Source organism: Cydia fagiglandana, chromosome 13, assembly GCF_963556715.1.
Source record: "Cydia fagiglandana chromosome 13, ilCydFagi1.1, whole genome shotgun sequence".
In the NCBI taxonomy this organism is placed as follows: Eukaryota; Metazoa; Arthropoda; class Insecta; order Lepidoptera; family Tortricidae; genus Cydia; species Cydia fagiglandana.
Genome location: NC_085944.1, coordinates 7043172 through 7068737, shown reverse-complemented (window position 1 = coordinate 7068737; position 25566 = coordinate 7043172). Strand labels below are relative to the sequence as shown.

The window sequence follows — 25566 nt, the reverse complement described above, 5'->3', positions numbered from 1 at the left end:
AATTAAGTAATCAGTAATTGTAAAGTATACATTGTAAAATAAAGTTATGGCCCACTTAATAACTGAAATAAGATAATCAACATGTAAACATAAATTCATTTAACGAGTTGTCTCACAATCATAGTCTTTATGTCGTCCAACCACTGTTCCTTATATTGTAAGTCTAATATAGCGCTGAAGGAGCGCGCGCGTTGCGCCTCGCACATTTTGCCTGTCAGTAAGTACGCGACGGATTCAACGCAAAGGAAACCCATGCCTTCACTCAACGACCACACGTAGATCTTATCCGCAGTCTCCGGCGTTAGTTGGAATTGTAATATGGCACTACTCAGCAAGCCTTTCAGTTTGTCAAAAAGGAATCTGTCGGCTAGCAACAGTACTTCTAAGTTAGTTTCCAGTTTGTCCGCTAGAGGGAACACTTGTACGTCGCATTTTGGGTTGTTCAAGCCGATGTGTAGTAGAGTGAATAAGTACTCGAGCGCTGGTTTTGTTACGTTTTGCAGTCTGACGCACTTTTCTGCCGATTCCTTGAAGCATCCCATAAGCATGGCACTGAATACTTCAGAGTTCTGACATAGGAATATCTTGTTTGCGTTAACTTGTGATTGGTCGTCTAATTCGAACGTCACTATGTCGGATCCTGCCAAGTTGTCTAATATTGGATCGTAGCTGACGTAGATCTGGTCGTTGAACCGGTTCTCCAAAAATTTGGGGTCTTTGATGTGTACGTTGGTGGCGAGCTTCGATAGGGCGGTGACGCACACTTTCATGTCTTCTTTGGATTCCGATATTATGTTGAACAGGATGTTTAAGGCGTTGCAATCTATAAAATATTTCTTCAACGGTTTTTCAGTCCTGAAAAATATATCAAGGTGACTGTCGTATAGAAATGAAGTACATATTACTGACAGAAGGTCATAAGTTATTTGCTTTGTGTAAAGAATTATACTATTCAAATTTTAAAGTCATATTTTTAATTCGGAATTGTCTACAGAACTTGGCATCCATTTAGTTCTCAAGTCTTTTATCTTAGGCGTCGTTATCATATTGTTTTGGCTCTCACATTAACATTTATGTGGATGGATCTGAGTCGAAGTTTTAAAATGATCATCAAACCAAAAATGGCTCATGTGAACCCGTTTTCACGAGAGCTACAGTATGGCCTTACCTTACTATGTATGGCAGTGTGATGGAGAGTGTTTGCTGCATGGCGGGGGAGCCCTTTAGGAGCTGGTAACTAATTTCGCCGATACCGTAACTGGACTCGGCCAGGATTGTCAACTGGGCCAACAGTTTAGAGCTCAATCTCAAGATCTGAAAAAAAAAAAGTACTCATACAATCAACTTATGAACGTCACATTAAGGGGCGACCCTTATAATACAGCAGATCCTCTGTCATAGTTAACACGTTCGCTAAATTTTATTGTGTGGTAAGTTACATAGTTCAATGCTGAGTATCGTTGATCACTGATCAGTTCTCTGAATGTGGCTTAAGTTGTCATTAGTAGTTAAGCCCATAGTATAGCGCCAAGAACAATTATGTGTTATATTATAGCGTACGTTGTCAAACTAACCTTCACACTTTGAAATAAGGTTTATATTGCCTCGCATGCGACTCTAATCACGGCATGCGAGTAAATTTTTTATATGTATGACGTGTGGCGTTCAAAGGGTCAACTTAGAATCAATACCGTAAGTTCCGTTTTGAGATATGGAAAAGCATATTATAACGAAAATATAAAAATAGTGGTCACACCTGCTTGCACTGCTGACATTTAGTAGGCGGATGCTTGGAGACTACCGACATTTTGTGTAATCTAAGAGCTAGTCTGTGCTTGAGTATACTCATGAGGCACAGGGCATTGCTGAAAAGAAAAGATGAAATTGTCATTTTTATTTTATGAATAACCTTAAGACCATCAGGGTCTAATCTTAATTTTATTATTGTGTTTGAATCATTAGTTGCAACTGTTTATTGTTAAACATTGTCATAACTACTTGCTTATTTATAAGTTGTCTTATTGTTAGTGAAATATCTGTAATTTCTTAGACAATAAAGTTATTTAAACCGAATTATGTTTCATAAATAAAAGACGGTGAATGGTTATTTTAACATCTAAAAACCGGGCAAGTGCGAGTCGGACTCGCGCACGAAGGGTTCCGTACCATAATGCAAAAAAAAAAAACAAAAAAAAGCAAAAAAAAAAACGGTCACCCATCCAAGTACTGACCACTCCCGCCCGTTTTACCCTTTGGGTACGGAACCCTAAAAATCTAATAATAATACATACAGAAGTCCAACAATGCATTAAGACACTCTCGTCCAGTGTGTAGTTCTAACGTGTTATTAGACACCGGTTCCTCTCGTATGGCCCCGAGGCTATTACTGGCCGGTTGATATTATTACTACAGTAAGGTGTAGAATCGAGCGTACCTACTCTGGCAAGTATCCTAGCCGCCCTGCCCAATGGCCGCTTGCATTTCTCAACATAGTCCAACAACGCATTAAGACACTCTCGTCCAGTGAGTAGTTCTAACGTGTGATTAGACACCGGTTCCTCTCGTATGGCCCCGAGGCTATTACTGGCCGGTTGATATACTAATATTAACTCTATTTTTATAACTGTAAGGTGTACAATTAAACGTACCTTAAAACCCTGGCAAGTATCCTAGCCGCCCTGCCCAACGGCCGCTTGCATTTCTCAACATATTTAGTCCAACAACGCATTAAGACACTCTCGTCCAGTGAGTAGTTCTAACGTGTGATTAGACACCGGTTCCTCTTGTGTGGCCCCGAGGCTATTACTGGCCGGTTGATATACTAATATTAACTCTATTTTTATAACTGTAAGGTGTACAATTAAACGTACCTTAAAACCCTGGCAAGTATCCTAGCCGCTCTGCCCAAAGGCCGCTTACACTTCTCAACATAGTCCAACAACGCATTAAGACACTCTCGTCCAGTGAGTAGTTCTAACGTGTGATTAGACACCGGTTCCTCTCGTATGGCGCCGAGGCTATTTCTGGCCGGTTGATATACTAATATTAACTCTATTTTTATAACTGTAAGGTGTACAATTAAACGTACCTTAAAACTCTGGCAAGTATCCTAGCCGCCCTGCCCAACGGCCGCTTGCATTTCTCAACATAGTCCAACAACGCATTAAGACACTCTCGTCCAGTGAGCAGTTCCAACGTGCGATTAGACACCGGTTCCTCTCGTATGGCCCCGAGGCTATTACTGGCCGGTTGATATACTAATATTAACTCTATTTTTATAACTGTAAGGTGTACAATTAAACGTACCTTAAAACCCTGGCAAGTATCCTAGCCGCCCTGCCCAACGGCCGCTTGCATTTCTCAACATAGTCCAACAACGCATTAAGACACTCTCGTCCAGTGTGTAGTTCTAACGTGTGATTAGACACCGGTTCCTCTCGTATGGCCCCGAGGCTATTACTGGCCGGTGGATATACTAATATTAACTCTATTTTCATAACTGTAAGGTGTATAATTGAGCATACCTTAAAACCCTGGCAAGTATCCTAGCCGCCCTGCCCAAAGGCCGCTTACATTTCTCAACATAGTCCAACAACGCATTAAGACACTCTCGTCCAGTGAGTAGTTCTAACGTGTGATTAGACACCGGTTCCTCTCGTATCGCCCCGAGGCTGTTGCACGCGCCGTGGGACACTCGGAACAGAAGTACTAGAACGCAGGCTATGCGGGACGTCTTAGAGTTCTCTAGCTTGCCGGAGCTCTCTGAAAATTAATTTGTGGTTAAAATAGATATTACAGTAAGCACATACATATGGTGATACTTTCTCCCACTAGTGCAGGAATGAGCATTTTTTGTGCATATGTCGAAAGTTTAAAGGGTCATATGTACTGTAAAACGTTGTAAGATACACGTGCGAATAGGTAATTCGCAACTCGTGTCGATTTAACTCCCTTCGGTCGTGTTTTAATTTGTCGCCACACGTTGCGAATTTCCTACTTTCCGCACTTGTATCGTAAATAACTATTTTATATTTGACGACCGGTCTGGGCGGTCTGGCCTAGTGGGTAGTGACCCTGCCAATGGTCCTGAGTCATGGCTGTTTTCTATGTATATAAGTATGTATTTATTTATATACGTATGTATGTATATCGTCGCCTAGTACTCATAATACAAGCTTTGCTTAAGGGGTCTACTGATTACCAGTCCGCCGGACGATATCGGCCTGTCAGTTGTTCTAACTGACAGGCCGATACCGTCCGGCGGCCGGTAATCAGTGGGCCCCTTTAGTTTGGGGCTAGGTCGATCTGTGTAAGATTGTCCAACATATTTATTTATTTATATCAGTATTGCGTTTTAATTAGCAGGTTATACTGTTCCACATGTTATATCTCTGTCTGACATGAGGCTGCCCCGCTCACCGGCCGTGGGCGTGTCGTCGAGGCTCTCGTCGTCGTCCATGATGAGCTCGTCCAGCCCGTGCGCCACCTGCGCCGCGTCCAGCTCCGCGCGCGCCGCCGCCTCCGCCTCGCCCTCCGCCTCGCACAGCACCGGGGAGTACCGCCCCGATATCTCCGAGTCTGAACTCTCTGTAAACAACAAAAGGCTTAAATATTAGGTACTTTAATAAATAAATAAAAAAATGTTAAGTACTCGTATAGCAAAAATATAAGCCTGCGTGCGGTTTGCGCACGCCTTAAGGGTGCAATTACAGTGGATCAGTATGTTTTTTTAAATTGTTTGATTCGAAGAACGACTCCGTATCTAAAATCGCCGAGAAACATTTAAAAAGAATAAACTGAAAAGGCAAAACGAGAGGGCCATAAACTAAAGAAAGGAACTCATTGTATTTGTCCTTAAGCTGCACCGAACTCACATCCGGCGGATACGACGGCGGTTACGTAAAAGTTTCCATGGTTATAATATAATTTACCTTCATTAATGCTCAGAGGCGATGTGGGGCTTTCACTACCCGAGCTCCATTGAAAGTCCTTCCAACACGACGAGCCCATACTGCTGCCCTCGCCCGTGCTCACGCCCGACTCGGGGCTCCAGTCCAGCCGCGCGCGCTTGCTCGCTGGGAACTGGGATCCAGCCGGGAACCCGGGCTGGCCTAACCCGGCCTCGTAGTAGGGCGAGAGCGGGCTTTGGGGTCGGTCGGGGCTCATCGCGCTTCGGGAGCTGGAAGGCCATTCGGGGCTTTTCGGCTCCCAATATACTCCGGCTGACCAGTCTTTGCTGGCCATTTTGATTAATTGTGATTTCTGAAATAAATTTAACAGTGTGAGTTCTCAGAGAATGTGGGCATGAAAATGAAAAAACGTACAATTTATTGAAGTGAAAACTTCTTTAGCGGCGCTGTGCAATTTTTGTGATGGGGAAAACATTTTAAACTCGCGAAAGCGTAAGACGCTTCGTAAGACGGACACGTGACCTGATGGAAAAACTGTTACAATGTCATTGAGCTTTCACTTCTGCCGGCACTCCCGGAGTGCAACCCGTTGTTATTTTCGTAATAACAGGCTTGACAGTATTAAATACGGCATTATGTTACACTATACAATCTGGCCCAAGTTTGCCTAGCTTTATAATAAATTTCAATCATATCTATCAAGATCAATACTATCAAGTGGTGTCCAAAAGCTACGCGTCCAGCATACGCTCGATGGCTATTTCTACTTACCTTTTTTAAAGTCATAGGGCTCCTTGACCGCGCCCTCTTCAAGTACTTCCGGCGCGGCGTCTCCTCGTCACTCTGACTGTCCTCCGAGGCATCACTATCCACCGCATCAACAAACCCAACTATCATATTATCCCTCTCAATCACCACCTTTAGCTCATCCTCATTCTTCGAGCAAAAAGGACCTCGACGTCTTACGAATAACGACTTTCCATCGTCAGTATTTAACTTCAGTTCGGTTTTTGGCGCCTCTGTCTCTTCTGCTTTAACTGCGGTTACGATTTCGTTTGAGTCGGCGTTTTCTAAGTTGTTGTGTTCGAAGTCCATGGTTGCGACGAAGGTGGTTAGTTCGTCGGTCAGCAGGCTGATGAGCCCTTTGCTGACTAGGATTTGGAATGCTGAAAGGTAATATCACGCATATCATGCATCAACAAATGTCACGAAGTATAGTGCTACCTATTAATACAATAAAGTAAAACCAAAAAAAAAAAATACTAGATAGATGTTCATGTTATTGTTATCAAGATAACAAGACATATTGTGATCAAGGACGCATATACTCAGGAACAAGACAATAATTTTAAAAATCATTAAGTACTCAGTGGGGGCGTATTGCGGGTCAATTCTAAAACTCTAGGAAGCCAGCTTCTATACTTATTGCACATATTAAGTGTCACTTACAAGTATCATCGAACACATATTGCAGCAACGCCCGCATAGCGTCCGGGCTGACCCGAGCCGCGGCAAGTAGAAGCGGCAGTCCGCCGCAGTGTCGCAGCCGCGAGCGGTTCACTGACTCACCACTCAGCTGCGCGAGGGCGCGCGCCGCCGATTCTGTCTTTTGCCAGTATGAATCCTCTGGGGAAATCATAAGTATTCATTATGTACGAAATAATATATGTTTATTTGCTCAACTCAATTACAGTAGGGTATAGTTGTTCTCCTTCGTATTTTCTCGGAAACGTTTGTATTTGTCATCATACTTCAATCAACCTCAGTACTTTTTGTACAGAGACTGACTGAAATACCAAGCCACGTTCGTACATTTCCGTAAAAATACGAAGGAAAATAATTATGCACTACATCCGTAATTTTGAGATCTAGAGAGCCAACTACTAATGAAATAACAACTATTAGCCGGGTCCACACAGAGCGAGCATACGTGCGAGGCAATTTCCTCGCGCACAAAACGTTCAGTGTAGACGTGTCCCGCGCGCGCCGCCTCGGCTAAGGCAAGTCTACACTTGCCTCGGGCGTATGCTTGCTCTGTGTGGACCCTTGAAATAAAAATGGAAAATATCGTCGTCCTGGGCGTGACTAGAGGCAGAGCTCGCGACTACGAGATATCAATACGCCACTGTACCAAATGAGCTACCGAGAATTGCTATTTCGTATGACTGATCTCGCCAGTGGCAGTAAATATTACAGTACACTATTTTCCTCATTCCTAGCTGATGAATTAAATCAGCTCAGCAAAATGAATATGCTAATAAAAAATAGCGAAGTGAGTTTACAAGGGTCAATATAAATTAAAAGTAAAATTAGTGTCATTTTACCTGAATTCTTAAGTAAAATCCTAACAAGGCACTCAACAAGTCCAGCGGTGCCAAGAAGTGGCCGGCATGAAGAGAGGTAGCACAAGTTCATAAGACATTTCAATGCCACTGATTCATATGTTTTAGTCAATGCCACCAAGCACTGGTATCCTCTGCCATCGCCTTGTATCTAAAATGTTAATATTTTTATATTTGTGTACAAAATTAGCATGAGAAATACTTTTGCAAAAAACTTCAAGCAGCAAATTAAAAATAGGTCTAATAAAAAAATAATATAAAGGTGATTCAAAGAGTCCAGAGTTTCAGTATAGAAATTTGACAGCATTAGTTGTAGAAACCTGTCTTCTTTATCAAACGAAAATGAATGTTATTTATTCTATTCTTCAAAAGGATCTAGTAACATTTATTATTATTATTATATGTAAATGCACAGGCAGCTTAAAGCTGATACATGCACATCAATGTCCACTTGTGTTTTGTAGTCTACGAAAGCACATTTGTAGCACATTTTAACTTAAATAAATTTATTAATTTTCACTCTTTAATCTCATTAACATTATGTTGTGCTACATTTTTCTATTATGTTTTTCTATCAACAACGATGCTTTAATTGCAGATTGACTCATTTTGATTGCACTTCCTGCAAATAAAAAATCAAATTTACCTGTTCTGCACATAATGCAGAGGCATGGGTTGTGAAGTAACCCAAGCACTTTAAAATGCCACATATTAGTTCCTCTTGGCTCTTCCTCAGACCTTCACCCTCCTTACTCGAATTGCAAGTAGATTTGATCACACCAGCAGACTCACACTCAGTTGTTAGGAGGATAGCTATGCAGCGGACTGCATTTAAACTAAGCATTTCCTCTCTCTTTTCTGGGACCATCCATAATTGTCTAGAAATGAGGAGAAAGTTGTAAGAAGTCAACTACAAATTAAACTATGATATAACAAATTCTCTTGAAGTTAAGGAGAATCCAGAAAACAAGAAATAAGGAAGAAAATTAAGCTGACAGATGCTCTTCAACATGCACTATCCCAGAAATGGAAATGGGCAGGTCATTTGGCGAGATACCGAGACAAGAGATAGACTCTCCATGCAACCAGATGACCAGGCCCCACGGGAAAGAGAAAGGCAGGAAAACCACGAAAAAGATGGGCTGACGACATTGTGGAGACAGCGGGAAGGGACTGGATGGATACCACTCAAAATAGCTCATATTCTCAGGCAAACAAACATGCAACTTCAAGTGTTTTCTATCTGTAGTAACTCTTGTCTAGTTTCGATCAGCTATCACACTCTCTGTTTTGTTGATTAGTAGGGTAATTCGCCAGTAACTGGCCACCCTAAACTAAAAATGAATTCTATTCACCTATAAACAGAATTCATTTTAGTCTAAGGTTTATATACTTTTCATTAAATAACTGGCCAGCCTTCAATAACTAACCTTATACTAAATGAATTCTGTTTATAGGTGAATAGAATTCTTAGTTTAGGGAGGCCAGATACTGGCAAATTACCATATTTAGATTTATAATTTTATTTTTATGCCAGCAGTGCCACATTGACAATCAACAAAGTGGCACCTTTTGCTTGAGACCAACCTTGTAGTTAAGATATAGTATATTTGTTTTGGTAAAAATAGCATTGAAGATTTTAACATTGTAAGAAGAAAGTGTTGTACAATACTTCTCATTCAAAAATTATAAAATAAGGTTTTTACCTTACAGCTCTAACAGCCATAGTTAATGTAGGATATGAAGTATTTTTATCCCGGCTTTCTATCAATGTGATGAGTGCAGTGACCACCCCATGGTTGTGCAAGTTCTCTGCATTGCTGGTCTTCTGGGCCATGTTGCCGATGACGCGACAGGCCCTGCCTACGATACTGTCCCGGCAGACTGTCTTCAAAATAGACACAAGAGGTCCATAGTAGTTCAACTTTCCAACCTAATTTAAAATATTACAAGAAATTAATTACGAATAAAATCAAGACTTCATATAAAAATTGTGAAAAATTTCTAGGTACATAGTCACAATGTCCTTCACAGTTTGTAATTACCACAGTGAAACAATATGACCCAAATAGTTAAAGTAATACTCACAGCTAAACTACTTTCATCTTCTAGACAACAATTCCCCAATATACTTAACGTTAAATCTAGAATTCTTTCATTGGGCTTGCGTAAATGTGGCAGTAAACATTCCAACCCTCCACAATCTCTAAAAAGTTGAATTCCACTATCATTTGTTATTACTTTGCTTCGTATTTTCAATAGGGTATCCTGGACACGGCTTGATGATGTTGATTTCAATCCTTCTATAGTAGTTTTAACATAATTTTTGTCCATTTTAAAAACAAATATATGAAATTTATTTATTTCATTATTTAATTCAGGCCCATTTTGACAATTGTTTCATTGTTGATAGTTATTTCCACGTTATGAAACATTTTAGTCTCTTCTACTGTAAAATAAATAAATTATATTAAGACCGTTCTTAAAACTTAAAAATTAGCAATCTCAATTAATAGAAAAAAAAATACAACATATTATATTAACTAAATTTTGTATTCCTTATTTTAATCAGAAACGATGAATGTATTAATTTTTCAAACAATTTCCTAATGAATGCTGCGTAAACTGAAACATTTGCTTAAATTAGAACGTAGGAATAGATCAGTGACAGTTGGTCTACAGTTTATGGTTGAAAAATCGATAAAGCTATTCAAGTTATCTGTAAAAGCGTTCAATATTTATTCGATTCATGAAATGAGTAATGTTTTGACATCGAGAGGAACAAAGACAAGATAGAGCAAAATTAGTAATGAAGACTTCTGTGACAGAAACATAATTGTGATAATTTTTTTATACTGAGTATAAAATACAATTTTTGGTGATTAATTTGTAACATAAAATTGACATGAAATCGTTTTGTGAGAGATGAGTGTCTTCGGGGATTTTCAACGTGTGTGGGTGCAACGATTTCCAGAGAGTGCTTTACCAGCCGCTTGGGAGGAAGATGTCAGGGCCAATTTGGCTAAACACAAACAGAAAGTGGCTATACTCAGAGAGGAGTTAGAGAAAGAAGAGTTCTACGTGGAGTATCTGGAGACCCTGTTGTCTGATGTGGAGAAACATAAGACAGCGTCGCTGGGGAAAGGGGTGCCGCCCTCGGGAGTTGACGTGAGCGAGGCTGATGATAACGCGGCTGATATCAAGCAGGTAATCTTCTATCCTGATCGCTGTCTAGTGATTCTTTACATGCTTATAAACCCGTGTTCGTATTGTTGGGGTGGTTTACTTTAAGTCTCTTTGTGTTCTATGTGTATGCATTTACAATAACACACTTATTATCCTTATCTAAGATGATTGTGTCATATCAATTCCATAACAAGGTGTATTGTAGTCATTTCACATCAAGTGATAGTCAAGTTCCTGTGTAAGATATTGCTTCATTCATTTGTGTATAATAAAAAAAAGTAAAATGATGAATTTGCAATTAATTGCTATGATTAAAGGTGATTAATTTAATTTTCCTTGAACAATCATATAAGATTATAAGAAAATCTCATCACTAACTTGCCATGGCACATACATAGGGCTGCCATAATTAGTCGGAACTGATAAGGGACAATGGTATAAAAGTAAAATGATGAATTAGCAATTAATTGCTATGATTAAAGGTGATTAATTTAATTTTCCTTGAACAATCATATAAGATTATAAGAAAATCTCATCACTAACTTGCCATGGCACATACATAGGGCTGCCATAATTAGTCGGAACTGATAAGGGACAGTGGTATTCTAGTGCAGGGGTGTCCAAATTTTTTTACCTGATGGCCATATTGCGCCTCAGAAACTTTCGCGTGGGCCACCGAGAGGTCGGGGGGGGGGGGGGTTGGTGTATCTAGGAACAAATATCTATCTATATCACCATACAAATAAATGCCCTTACCAGGAGTTGAACCTGGGACCATCGGTTTCATACTCTTCATAGGCAGGGTCACTACCCACTAGGCCAGACCGGTCGACAAAATACGGGACAAAAACGGGACCAGTAAAAATACGGGACATTATACTTAAATATGGTGACAGTACTGTATATACGGGACGTATGGCAACCCTACACATACAGTTATTTTCAGATGGTCATAATATCAGTTTTTTATTTAATACATTATGAGTCTACACTTCCCCTACAGTAAGCTAATAAATATTGATCATTAGCAACTGCTCATTGATTCATGAAGCGTGCAATTACAGTTATCTTAGTTACTTCACACTTGGACTATTAAGTAGGTTCAGTTATCTCAGGTAAACTATTGTTTTTCAAGGAATTCTTCCATTAAAACTGTATAAATTCATTGAAACAGCAGATGGTATACATAATTAAATATCAGGAGACCATCAGTGTAAATGACACAAAAAAATTTCAAACCACTTTTAATATTTGCCCTTACAAGAATTTAAACCTTGAAGCATAGCCCCATGAATCAGCTTTGATTATAATATTCATTCATTGTAAACATGAATGGATGAATTAAACATCAAATTGTATATATTCTATTGTTCTATTTAAATATGTTAATGAATGTAGTGCAAATCATTCACATACTATTATTTCTTTCAAACAAGTTGATTGACTCATAATCAAATCAGAATCTCAATCTTGTTCTGTGAGTCATAAAGATATGCCTTTGAAATAATAAACAACTGATATTAACTGCATAAGCATTCACCATGTTACTACAAGCGGAACTTAACGCATTCACTGCCAGGGGGCGTGGCCTAGGAACAAACTTGTATGATGGTGGACGCACATGTGCTTCAGGGGCAGTGAATGTGTTAAGTAGATGAGTCACTATATCATCTTGTTTTTGCTATTGATTTAATTCTCTTGCATATCTTGCATGGGTAAGAAAGTTTTTATTGAATGTGTATATAAAAATATAGTTGTATACTGGTAAATTCAAATTTGAATGTAAATTTTTATTGTGTGGTTGTGTTAAAAGAACATAAGTTCCAAATAGTAATGGTAATAGGTGGTAGGATATTGTAGCTCATACTATTTTTATTATAAAACATGATATTCTAAATATGTATCTAATGTAAAACCTACTTTGAGTATATAATTGGTTCCATAAATATGATTTTTATTGATATCATTTTATAGTCATGCAATGACCAATACACATTAATATATAACTCATTTTGTTCAATAAAAGATGGTTACTTATTTATGACCAATGCCAAGCTAATAGAACTGTAACCATGAAAAGGTACCCAGTTAACTTGTTTAAATAATGGCTTGGTTAATGCTTGTTACCATTTAATCAGTCAAATGACCACTAATGGATGACACCTCACCCAAATTATTAACACGAGTGCCCATATTTTCGCCATTGGCCCATACCTTCAATTACACTACTTACACTAATCAGTTTTAATCGGAGGACTTTTCAGTTTTCCTGCTTTCCTCTTACAGAGTTTTGACTATTTTGTATTATACTATTTTTGTATATATTGTTATACTGTGGATTGGTTCTCTTGCGTATGATTACGTTCCAGTTATCTACACCTTATGAATCGACCTGTCCTGTATTTTATCTTTACCCAATACAAGAGAAAAATATCAGATTACACAAAAAAATACTCTGGTGGGTATAACTTAATACAAGTATAATATTAATGTATCATTCATTACCTATGATTTAGGTTTCCAACACAGACTCATTATCCAAGAAGAGCATAACGAGTCTAACAAGTAGTAAAAGCGATGAGTCTGCCCCTGAGACGACTGAAGCCGAACCAGTACAGTTGAGGAGCAAGCCAAATAAGCCCCTGCATGCCGAGAGGAGCTCCGTCAACCAGTGCATCAATGAGCTCTCTTCTAATTTGGTGGCCGAGGCAGCTCGGAGAAGATGCAACAGTGAAGTAGTGCAGCGAACTGAAAATAATCAGGATACAAATGGTAGGTGTTTTATACTTACCGTGCATTGGGGTAACTTAGAAAGCAGGGTAATTTGAAAACGGCAAATATCTACTAAACTTAAATGCGCATGCTGAGCACCGTCTTTCATTACGCAGTCACATTCTTGCACAATAGCAATTTTTTAGAAATTGAGGGTGACCTGAAAATTCTGAAGTAAAAATGTTTTTTTTTTAGAGAATCCTCTGAACTATAATAGAATAGTAATACAATGCGTACTATAACAGTTTACAGAACAGCATAACAATTAACATCCAACTTAGACTTAATTATAAAATAAATGATGTCATGAGTAATAACAATAACCAGCTCCACTCGTCATTCCTTACTAAATTTAAATCTGAAATTCATCAGAAATAAATGAGTCACTCATCACAACACCCGAATAGGTCTTTCTTTAGTTGGTGACTTTAGCAAAGTATATTACTAACACGAATGTATACAGTGACGGGCTTTCGACCAAAAACTTACTGAAAACGAATCAAACTACAGAATCTCATTTAGTTTTGATTACGGGAGCAACGACATCTTAGGTGACATGTGTAAGTGAGGCACAGTTCTTAAGTTTGATGGTCTCTCTAGAACTATATTTTCTAGTCTCATTCGATCAGATGATCGTATGTCTTGCTCAGTGATTGATATGGTTCAATTTTGATTGGCAAAAAAGTAACTGTACTATCCGCGTTATGTATGCATCCATGGTTACACTGGTTAATATTCTAATTATTCAATTGTATAACGTTTTTCTGTTAGCTTTAGAAGAAACGAGTCCGAGTCCAGCTAAAAACCGTCCAGCGTCACAAGCGGGTGATTTTGTAACAGTCATCGAAGTCAATGGTCTGAAGGCAGCCGAGAATGCGTCCAAGAAAGTCCAGGAATCGCCGCCGTCTTCTGAGAGCAGCCCCGTGGATCCCACGGCGGCTTCTAAGAAAAAAGTACCACCCAAGTAAGATCTTCTAATTTAAACTATCTATATAAAGTTAATAAACTATATTCGTTACTCTAGGAGACATAAATCGGATAACCTAGGTTTAGGTAGGTATCTATTCTCAATGGGAATTACTCATCTCAAGCCGAGAGGAATGTTCGCGACGATATTTCGCATTCGAATGGTGCGAACGGTCATTTATTGATGAAGTATTTACCTCATAAAATTAAGTTCGTGACTCTTTCTAAATTTTTGTGTTGTTTTTTTTTTTAACGAAGCTAACTAGTTTGCCCATGAGTTGCGGCTCCTTGTAATTTCCGGATGACTAAATCAGCAAAGATCTACCCGCTGTGTAACGACGATTAGTTGACTGTTTTAATATTAAATATAACGGAAGTAGTAACGCATCCTAATAATGTTTTGGTGGATATGTAAGTCGTATGTTTCTTACATCACAGAAAAGACGTCACACACTTCTAAGAATGCGTGCCTTACATGTGCCGTGCGTAAGTCATGCGTATACCTACCTACTATTTCTACTAAGGATGCCACTTAATTTTAATGACGATTGTAAATCACATTTAATGAAATGATGTCTAAAATAGTAAGTAAAATGTTTTCGCTGGTATTCCATTATTTGCTTCCCTTAAACGCATCTTAAACATCATTTTCTACTTACAAACAAACATCATTTATTGACGAAAGTTTGTATTTGAAATTATGTTTATTTTAATTTAATTTTTAACATGAAACCATCAGGACCGAAAGGTATTACATATTAAGTAATATTTTTTGCAAAGTACTGGTAAATACGTAAGGCTCAAAAGCGTATTTTTGGCTACCTAATAAACTTCGTCATAAGGGCCCGCGAGGCTAACATTTCACGGGCCTGGTAATTTAAGGAACGACCTTTTTATATCACCCTGGGGCATTTTTAACTGGATTTATAAATAGCTTCGGCCCAGCGAGGCTAAGAGTAGGTAATGTAACATGTTTCGAATATGGAATACTAAACGAGTTTTGCTATGAAATTTAACTTAATTGCGAGGAAGTTACAGAGGTTTTACACGGGCACAGATGGCAATAGGTGCATTCATATAAATCATTCCCGTGTGGCCCCGCCTTTTGTATGGCGGCGGTGGGGCGGGGACAGCTGGGAATACACCCCTAATATACAGGGTCATTTTTGGACCGTTAGCCATATTGTGCGAGGTAATTAGGTAGGCCATACTGAACTACTTTTTCTATGGGATCAACTTCGAAAACACAAACATTTTTTTGGCCGTTTAATACATTTTGGTCGAGTGGATTCGACGTTTTCTATGGGAAGGCCAAATTTTATTTTGGGATTTCGGGGTTGGTCCGATAGAAAAAGTTGTTCAGTATAACCTACCTAATCACCTCGCACAATATGGCTAACACTACACCTGGCTGGCACAATACACCTGCCTTAAATACTGGTATGAAAAGCTAAATAATATACATAATCATATCATTTCTTTTTCTAAAGACCTCCACCAAAAACGTTTGGCAAACGTGGCGCCTCGCTGCCAGAGTCGGACCTTCCCGGAGATAGTCCACCATCGTCGCTGGGGCGGAGACTCCGTGGTGCGGAGTCTCGGGAGTCCATCGGCAGCAGAGCATCCACGCCCTCCATCAGTGAACGAGTAAGTATAAAAAGATATAAGACAAAACAAATAATAACTGACTTATAACTTATTAATAGTCTACTGATTAAAACATACTTTAAAAAATTAGTTGTGGTGGCGCTTAACAAATTAAATTTCCTGACTTTCTACATACATATATGTGCAATATTATAAATCTCTAAAGTTATTATCGCACAAAAAATTGTTTTGTGGTTACATTTCCCTGTTTTTGTGTGAGTGGTTATTGCGAATATTTATTTTATTGTACGTCAGTGTGTTCTGACCAATATTTCTCTTTTAGGTGAAAAGCTACGAATCCATAAACTCCCTATCATCCGAGCGCAAACGCTCCGGCGGGGCGGCGACGCCGCTTTCCATCGACGAGGAGGCGTCCACGCCCGACACGCCAGGGGAGACGGGCGGGGAGCCCGCCTCGCTGGAGAGCATCCCCGCCGGGCCCGAGGACGAGCCCTACTACGACCAAGTGCCGCAGGACATTAACGATGGCGAATACGTTTATATACAAGCAGGTGGGTGGCTACAGTCAATTGTTTATAGTGTATGAGGAGAGCTCAATGCCCTGACGGGGCGGAGACGCCGCTATCACCGACGAGGAAGCGTCCACGCCCGACACGCCGGGGAGATGGGCGGGGAGCCCGCCTCGCTGGACAACATCCCCGCAGGGCCCGAAAACGAGCCATACTACGACCAATTGCCTCTGACCATTAAAGATGGAAAATACGTTTATATACAAGCAGGTGGGTTTCTGTTAACAACTGTTCATTGGTCCGTCAGTATAGACACGTCCCTTTAGATAGCCCCACAGAAAAAAGTCAGCAGCTGTTAAATCAGGCGATCTTGGGGTCCAATCAATGTCATCGGATCTCGAAATTAAACGACCGATAAATGTTCTTTTTAATGTTTCGTGGAACGTTTTAATAATTAAAACACGTTCAGTCGTAAAACGCTCCATAACAAATTTGCAAAGTAAAAAAAAAAACAAGTATCTAAGTAATTTTAATGCAACAACTGCCATATAAGCCGCCAACACAAAATGGCGGCAAAGAAAGTTGTATAAGTATCCTCAAGATGGCCACCCTGTATAAGCGCGGTTGTGTCAGCTATCAATGTCACGACAAATCTTGCTACTTCTTGTCTAGTGTCTACTATTGTAATTGCAATGAGACTGCTTGTAACAGGCGGTACGGGCTCTAGTGCGGACGACGCATCAAGCGGCGCCAGCACGCTGGCGCTGTCGGCGCCGGCCGCGTCGCAGGCGCCCACCGCGCCGCGCGCGCCCGACTCGCCGCCCGTCGCCACCGCGCCCAACTACGTCAACATACACTACTTCATACAGTAAGGGCCAGTTGAACCAACCACATTTGACAGACTGATCAACGTCCGCCGGCGCGCCCGGGCGCTTTAATATGAAACTTTCCATACATAAAAATTTACCGAACTCTTTAACGATACGAACAGTTTGCTGCAACCGACCGTAAGGCCCAGTTGCACCGACCACATTTGACAAACTGATCAACGTCAGCCGGCGCGCCCCGGCGCTTTACTATGAAATTTTCCTTACATAAAAATTTAGCGAACTCTTTAACGATACGAACAGTTTGGTGCAACCGACCCTAAGTGCCAGTTGCACCAACCACATTTGACAGACTGATCATCGTCAGCCGGCGCGCCCCGCGCCTGTACTATGAAACTTTCCATACATAAAAATTTAGCGAACTCTTTAACGTTCGTAACAGTTTGGTGCAACCGACCCTAAGTGTCCCCAATGTCCCCAACGTTCACAGACACCCACAGTACATTTTTAACTTCGTAAACGATTCAAATCAGCTTTGATTATTAACCAATACACAATTTCCCGCTATTTAAAAAAAACCGGCCAAGTGCGAGTCGGACTCGCGTTCCAAGGCTTCCGTACATTACACATTTTTTTTAAATGTGAAATGTGATGTGAAATGTGAGTGAAATGTCCTTAAAAACCCGTAAGGATCGAATCAAAAAATAAGTAATTTAGTCCGGCTCACGCTTGACTGCACATTTCTAGTAGTTTCGGAGATAAAGGAGGGGGGGATTGTTCATTTATTGCCTATTTTCTTAAATTACTACCCCCTAAAAGTGCCCCCTATGTTTAAAATTTATTTATTTAGGTTACATGTCCGTCTTTGGGTCACAGACTTACATATGTGTACCAAATTTCAACTTAATTGGTTCAGTAGTTTCGGAGAAAATAGGCTGTGACAGACGGACAGCCAGACACACGAGTGATCCGTTTTCCCGTTCCGTTTTTTCCTTATGAGGTGCGGCATTACAATAATTGACGTTGTCGAAAATTAACAAATATGTATTGTGTTGCCCAAGGCCATACATGTTTGTTTATTTTTGATCTCTAGTCAAACTTCTAATGTTATTCTAGTACGTTGGTCCACCCCACACTAACAATAAGTTGTCAGTCCCGATAGCAAACTGTCATAGTAAAAAAAACGTTGGAATGAAAATGGTTTACCACAAACAGTGCCGTCTACGTTTGATTATTAGTAAAAAACAACCTAGTTTCCGTTCATTTGTTATATACATTTGACGAAACAACAACATATAGGTACATTGTCTGATTCTATTTCGATTCAAACAGTCGAGGGCGTCCGTTCGAAAATTGCGCATTGTACAACAAAATTGAATTTTATTTCTCATCGGTTGGTTAAAAGTGTTAAAACTAAAAGAAAAGTTTTTTACTTGTGACTTTGATGACCATTTCAGTTTGTGTTGAGGATGGTGGATGGTGGTTTGAAGGACCCGACTTATTTAAAAAAGCTAGTTCACTTAATTACCGAAAAAAATCATGTAACTTAAATTAGAAAGTTAACACCTAAATCTTTGAGGAAAATCAGCACATTCGAACCAAAGATTATTAGCACTTGCTTTTTTTATTGCAGTTAAAGAGATTTTTTGACTAAGAGTATTTTAAAACTTAACAGACAAGCGGGTGAAGGCGCGGAGGCGAACGAAGCCAACACAGAGTTAGCGGATTCCAGCGACACACCGCTATTGTTGAGGACGATATCATCCGACACAGAGGCGAGCGCCACGCCGCCTGCCTTGAGGAAGCTACAGCACCAGGTATGGCCCGACACTTCTAGAACATATTAAGACGAAAAAGGAGCTGAGTTTTAAATATTTTAGGTATATATACCCGTCTCGCTAACGGAAGCGGCTCCTAAAACTAGTGCGATAAGAACAAGGCGAAAAATCCTGCGTAAAAATCTCAAAAATCGAGGTTTCGTACTCGACTGTTTCCTCCTCCAAAACTTAACCAATCGTAACCAAATTTGGAAATCTTAATGATTATGAAATTATCTGTGTCGGACCGTTGCTTTTTTGGCTAATTGATATCAGTTTTGAATACTATGCCTCTCATTGCGGCATAGTCAATGAGGCCATTTTGGCCATTTTTGAAGGGCTCTAGTGCCTTATAAAACAAAAATATCAAAAAATGCAAAACGGTGCGACACAGATATTGACAATATTAATCTGTGTTGAAAAAATCATTGCTCTAGCATCAAAACCCACGGAGGAAACAGTCGAGTACGTTTCTACGGAGAAATGACCACTCCTGTTGGCTCTTAACTCACATTTATAGACGGGTCTATCGCGAATATATTTTATTACCTTTATTTACCGACGTTTCGACGATACGTCTTCTAAACGCGAAAGTATTAAATAACACTACAGGTAGGTTCTATAACATACAACAACGACATAGTTCTATGAATCGGTTTTGGACGACAGCGGCGGCGTCGCGACCTCACGTCCGTTCAATCCGCGGCCTAACATGAAGCCACTGGCAATATAATACTACGCGAAACTCTGCGTAGCAGGCGCCGCTGCCACAATCGGAGGATCTACCACGAAACAAAAAAATCAAAATTTCGTTATCTAACATCTCTATCACTCTTGGTTATTCGATCGATAAAGAGGCAGACGAACGAATTTTCGATTTTCACGTTTCCCGGTAGGCCTTCTGTAAACAAACCGCCTTGATGCATCAATGTCATATTTTACTGTCAAAACTGTTTAAGGCATATCATCACTAGCACCTATCGTAAACTACAGAGTAACTTATACATACTGATGTATAAGTTACTCTGTAGTTTACGATAGGTGCTAGTGCTGCACTCTGGCGGCAGAACATTGCAGTAATACCCACTTTTTACGGGTATTTTTTTCCCAAATCTTTCTTTTCGTTCACCGGTTTTTAAAGATTTTTTATATAAAGGCTGCCAAATTTCTTTTTTTATTTTATGTTATAATTTTGAGTTATTGAGGAATCAAAATAGGCGCTAAATGATGCGTGTAATATAACACAAAAACTTGTAAACACTGCTTGTAATAGGAATAAAATTTAATTAATTTTATCACCAAAAACGATCTACTCTATTTACGTACGCTGGCTTGTAACTTTTATAATTAGAACGGACCTTTTACGGGTCATTTAGACCCGTGAAAGGTCCAAGGTTGACCGTAATGTTTACTTGATAAAGTTGTTGTGATTTATTCTTAGCAGAATTTTATAACCGAGTGAGCTCGGAGGTCGAACCTAGCCTCGCTTTCTCCTCAGGTTGCACTCCATAACATTCTTTGATCATGATATGGATTGGAAAACTAGCGAGTTTCAATCATGGTGTGAGTCAGTTCACAGCGCCACTTATTTCATTACAAACAAAGGTACATTTTTAGGGTTCCGTAGCCGGAAAAAAACGGAACCCTTATGGATTCGTCATGTCTGTCTGTCTGTCTGTCCGTCCGTGTGTCACAGCCACTTTTGTCCGAAACTATAAGAACTATACTGTTGAAACTTGGTAAGTAGATGTATTCTGTGAACCGCATTAAGATTTTCACACAAAAATAGGAAAAAAAAAACAATAAATTTTGGGGGTTTCCCATACTTAGAACTGAAACTCAAATTTTTTTTTCATCAAACCCATACGTGTGGGGTATCTATAGATAGGTCTTCAAAAATGATATTGAGGTTTCTAATTCTTTTTCTAAACTGAATAGTTTGCGCGAGAGACACTTCCAAAGTGGTAAAATGGGTGCCCCCCTGTAACTTCTAAAATAAGAGAATGATAAAAGTAAAAAAAATATATGATGTACATTACTATGCAAACTTCCACCGAAAATTGGTTTGAACGAGATCTAGTAAGTAGTTTTTTTTAATACGTCATAAATCGTAACCGCAATTTTATTATGTAACTTGCTGCTACGGAACCCTTCATGGGCGAGTCCGACTCGCACTTGGCCGCTTTTTTTTAACCGTAATTGTTAGAATCGTCCTTCTGATCTCTAAACTTTTTAATATTGTTACTGTCTATGGCTTACTAGGAAGACTGGCTTTACCCCTAATTTAAAATTATTTCAAAGAATCAATTCAGGAAATCGAAATAAAAAATAAAGCCAACTGTCTAACATAATTTAATCATTTTTAACACACTCAATTTACATTATCATTCTTAAGAATTTAAGTTTTCATTCGTAACAACTGCGTTATCTTAAATGCATAAGATAAAAGTGAACAATTCATTATGCACTTGGCTGAATGTACATACTCCTTTTACATTGTATCAGTTAAATTAAGAAAGTTAACTACATAGTCAAATAAAATACAAGCCTGACGATTTCGATGACCATTATATTAGTTCAAAATTCTTATCAAACAAACTGATAATATTATTCTCATCATTGTTACTAACAACTTTATCGCTAGAATATTCTATTGCGGGCGTCGTAGTCGGCGGGCCGAATGGTCTGCTAGAACAAGTTTTGGCTCCAGTTACTAAATGATACTGGCAGTACTGCACTTGACAATTATCATGTTCACAAAGACTGTAGTAACATGTTCCATCTACACACTGCGAGTTGATATTTGACTGAGTCATCAGGCTGTCTGCGAGAGACGTCGCGAAGCGCTCTATCATGAAATGAGCGTAGTTGCTGAACAAGTTTTTTGCTGCTAGAATTAAAGTTGATGTTGCTTCGGAATCTTCAGTTGAGGTTGAGTTTAGATCTGAAACAATATAATGGAAAAGATGTTATAATTTGTATAGATTTACATGTAAATTAGACTGGATATTGTGGTGGCGGTCAGTAAACCTGACAATAGTTTAGTTAGCTACAAATTACCCGATGTTGTACGTTCATAAATATATTATTACTATTTGATTAAAAACAAAGCTTCATATATTTTATATTAAAAATAGGGAATTCTAGATTAGGTCACCGACCACCCACATTCGCCGGTGTTCAAACATAATGTGGCGAGTGTCAAATTAATGGGCCAAAACAGTCGATTTTAAGTTGTATGAGGGGTTTCGATACTTCATCAATCATCATTATCATCACCAGCTTATAATACGTCTCAGACACAGGACTGTTGTCACGAGATGGTTACATACGTTACAGACAAATACTACAATTAAATAACAAAATGCGTATGCAATTGCGAAGCTACAAAGCCCAAAGTGTGTTCCAAAGAACTCACCTTATTTTGAGGACTCGATTTGTCCAATTTCACTTCCGGAGACGTTACATCAGCGTTCCCCTTGGTGACTGTGGAAGATAGTACAGCTTCCAGCTCTAACGGGTGTTCTGCCGGCTCTTCGGTTTGGGTTGGCACTATGGGTGCGGTTGTCGACTCTGGTGCCGCGGCAACCGCTTCAGAGGTCGAAGTAGAGGGCTCGGTGGGTAGCGATGGCTTCGGCTCCTCTGGCTTCAAGCCCATGTTGTACTCTCGACATTGCCCCGTGACATATGTATCATAAATGTTACAAGTAACATTCACACATGCAGTTTTATCGCATTTCATAGTGGTGCAGGTGTGGTCGTTGCACCAAATCGTGAGGTTTCGAGACGCGATCTCGACGTCGTCGTACGGGCCGATGGTGGTCGACCCGTTGAGGAGATCGGCTTGGGGCGGAGCCCCGGTGTCTGAAGAGCCCCACCACCCCGTGAAGGGATACGTGATCCATCCCCAGATCGTTGAACCAATCCCACGGCCCTCGGTTAGCTCATCTGCAAGCGGTGATGTTAGTTACCTTTATGATTGTACCTAATGCTGTTACGATGTAAGAAACTATACAGATACATATCCAAGTAGATGTCACAAATACTGAGATTCTTATCAAACGGGCTAATTTCTAAACAACATTGTTAAAGTATTTTAGGACTTATCAGACAAGATTTGGAAATGTTTGATTTAAATTCATTAGTCCCCTTATATGTATTAGCAGCTTGTTTTTAATAGTTAATGAAGTGACCTTTGTATAATTAAAACTGATAATTCCATAACAACTCTACATTCAATAAGATTTGAATTTATCACGATCATGCATACCATACCGACACGGACGTATATGAAAGTATGCTCAATAGCTAAGTAAAGATGAAGTTACTAATCCTTTACCATCGTATTTTCTCGAAAACTCGTATTTGTTATACTACTTCAGTCGGCCTCAGTACTTTTTGATACAAACGTCTCCGAGAAAATGCAAAGAATTATTCACTACATCTGTATAGGGGACGTGTTAGTAGTTGTCACACGCTTTTGGGTGATCTACATAAATATATGTCAGTCATAAAAACGTAGATATGGAAAAAAATACTTACTAGTAGTTGGTTTGCAATAAACTCCTTGCACCAAACACACAATTAGAAATGGGAGAAAACATTTAAACACAAGCATGGTGACAGGCAAGGCTGCTGCGTCAGTAAATGTTTGAACAATCCCAGTCGTCCTTTAAATAGGTGCCGTGGCGGTATGTCGAGCCTATCTCCGAGATAAGGACCCGGGAATGTTTACCTAATGAGCGACTAACGGCCATTCTTACAAACCTTTTAATTTAAGTTACGGGTTTACCTTTGGAGATTAAATACATTCTTGTCGCTCTCTTTAATTTGTCATAATTTAGTAATATTTGGAATTCTCAGTTATTATCATAAACTATGTGGGTCGCATGTTCGAATTCTATTTTTTTCATTAGTTAGAAAAATGTCTACTTTTCCTAGTAAATTTATTTATTTAAACATTATTGCACAAAAGCGTTTCGTGTACCCGTCTCCGGGGCCGCGTTCTCGTGTTACACGAAACCGCATTTGTGGCCCGTTTGGAACGAGTAATTAGGGTCCATGTACATGTGTTACCCGTGTGTCTGGATCCACGGGTCAGGCCCGTTCGCGACGTATAGTCAGGGGTGCGAAACTCCTGAGATCGGCCAAACTCGGCTCCGCTCGGCTCAGCATTGCTCCGAACAATTATTAGGGTTGACACCACTCAACTTCCTTTTGCGTGCACGACCACAGATAAGATAATCACTTGAATTTTGACAACCCTACATACCCGAAAGGGATAGAGCCATATATTAGAAAGGGATAGCAAGATTCGACCCTGAACTGCTGTCAAACTTCGGTTTTGTAGGAAGTTTCCTTTCTGTACGGTAGTACTATTATTTATTCTGTGGTATAGTGACGATCGGACGCGTTCTTTATAAGAGCGAAGAATGGAAAGTTTATATAACACATTACCATTAACAAGCAAAACGAAAAAAAACACAGAACAACAACACCTAGGTATGACCGCGGCTCCGGAGCCGAACGCACGGACTTTGGGGGCTTCGTGTAGTTCGGATCCTTAGCACCGCCGGGGCTAAGAACACGGACGCAAGGGTTGGCGTGTAGCACGGATATAGGGAGCCCTAATAAAAATTAGGCGAGTTGACCGTGACGTAAATATACTCGTTTTCATATAAATTCCATATTGGCATATCGTTTTGACAGTTCTAAAAAAGAAGCTGAGTGATTTGACTAGTAGGAAAGTACCCAATTAGCGGTGATCGACACGGACGATTTCACACCGCGGGTTTCCGAATAAAAATCTTAAAATTCAAAAAAACTTATTTTTTTATTTATTTATAACAACACTCAACATAATTACGAACAAGATCGCTGCATTTGAGTCATGTCCATTCATGTCCATATTAAGATTTTTGTTCGTAATCCCGTGATGTAACACCGTCCGTGCCGATCACTGATAATTAGGCATTAAGGCGCTCTTATACTGGAGTTTTACGTTTTCAAGGGGGTGAAGCAGACGCAGCGATAGAATAGGCAGGGGGGCACCCCGCGCGCCCCGCCCGCGCCGCACGATTCCCGCGCAACACATCGACTTCCTTATTCTGTCGCCATCCGTATTCTGGTTTGTTAGTTCCGAATTTTTTTCCGGAAATTTATATTGAATAAGGTTTATATATTGACGAAATAAATAAAATTGAAATTGATTATAGGCTAATTCGTATTTTGATTAGTACCTATTTAATAAAATTTACAATGGTGGATAGTATAGATAATTATATGTAGGTACACAATACTAGAGTATTATACATAGTAAAATAAATAATCAATCATTTCTAATCACAGTTATTTCCATGCTGTTTTATCATTCATGTAGTCTTGTGTGATATACTCGTAATAAGCTTTAGAAATCGATACTTTTGGGTTTAATTGGCGTAAAGGACATTTTGGCGAAAATGGGTTATATATACAGTTTTATTCAGAATTCCAAGCGCTTTCGTTCTGTGCTGTGTAGTTAAAATTTTAATATCTCTTTAAATGCTGCCAATTTTTTATTATGATTTTGGAAAAACACCTTAGCTCAGGGGGCGTAAATGACCAGTTACAAATTACATAGTATAGTAAAA

The 25566-nt window shown here is 39.5% G+C and overlaps 3 protein-coding genes across 3 annotated transcripts in view; 1 reads left to right on the top strand and 2 right to left on the bottom strand.

The window, feature by feature from the left end:
- Window positions 1–76: 76 nt before the first annotated feature.
- On the bottom strand, window positions 77–9674 carry LOC134670123 (armadillo repeat-containing protein 5). The gene is made up of 12 exons (XM_063527808.1): window positions 9341–9674; window positions 8959–9185; window positions 7899–8130; window positions 7235–7403; window positions 6360–6536; window positions 5682–6076; window positions 4932–5262; window positions 4420–4587; window positions 3525–3762; window positions 1757–1865; window positions 1169–1314; window positions 77–855 (listed from the first exon to the last, which is right to left on the bottom strand). The coding sequence occupies exons 1-12, from the start codon at window positions 9584–9586 to the stop codon at window positions 96–98; spliced, it is 3198 nt and encodes a 1065-aa protein (XP_063383878.1). The 5' UTR covers window positions 9587–9674; the 3' UTR covers window positions 77–95.
- Window positions 9675–10054: 380 nt separating this feature from the next.
- LOC134670112 (active breakpoint cluster region-related protein) overlaps window positions 10055–25566 on the top strand; it is a 51444-nt gene continuing 35932 nt past the window's right edge. The window contains exons 1-7 of the mRNA XM_063527801.1: window positions 10055–10459; window positions 12955–13210; window positions 13982–14174; window positions 15667–15823; window positions 16107–16335; window positions 17005–17161; window positions 18796–18937. Of these exons, the coding sequence (XP_063383871.1) occupies window positions 10178–10459; window positions 12955–13210; window positions 13982–14174; window positions 15667–15823; window positions 16107–16335; window positions 17005–17161; window positions 18796–18937 (1416 nt within the window). The 5' untranslated portion in view covers window positions 10055–10177. The remainder of the gene's footprint in view (window positions 10460–12954; window positions 13211–13981; window positions 14175–15666; window positions 15824–16106; window positions 16336–17004; window positions 17162–18795; window positions 18938–25566) is intronic.
- Window positions 21524–23865, bottom strand: LOC134670102 (uncharacterized). Its single transcript, XM_063527791.1, has 3 exons — window positions 23480–23865; window positions 22356–22885; window positions 21524–21881 (listed from the first exon to the last, which is right to left on the bottom strand). Exons 1-3 carry the CDS (start codon window positions 23553–23555, stop codon window positions 21876–21878), a joined length of 612 nt encoding a protein of 203 aa, XP_063383861.1. The 5' UTR covers window positions 23556–23865; the 3' UTR covers window positions 21524–21875.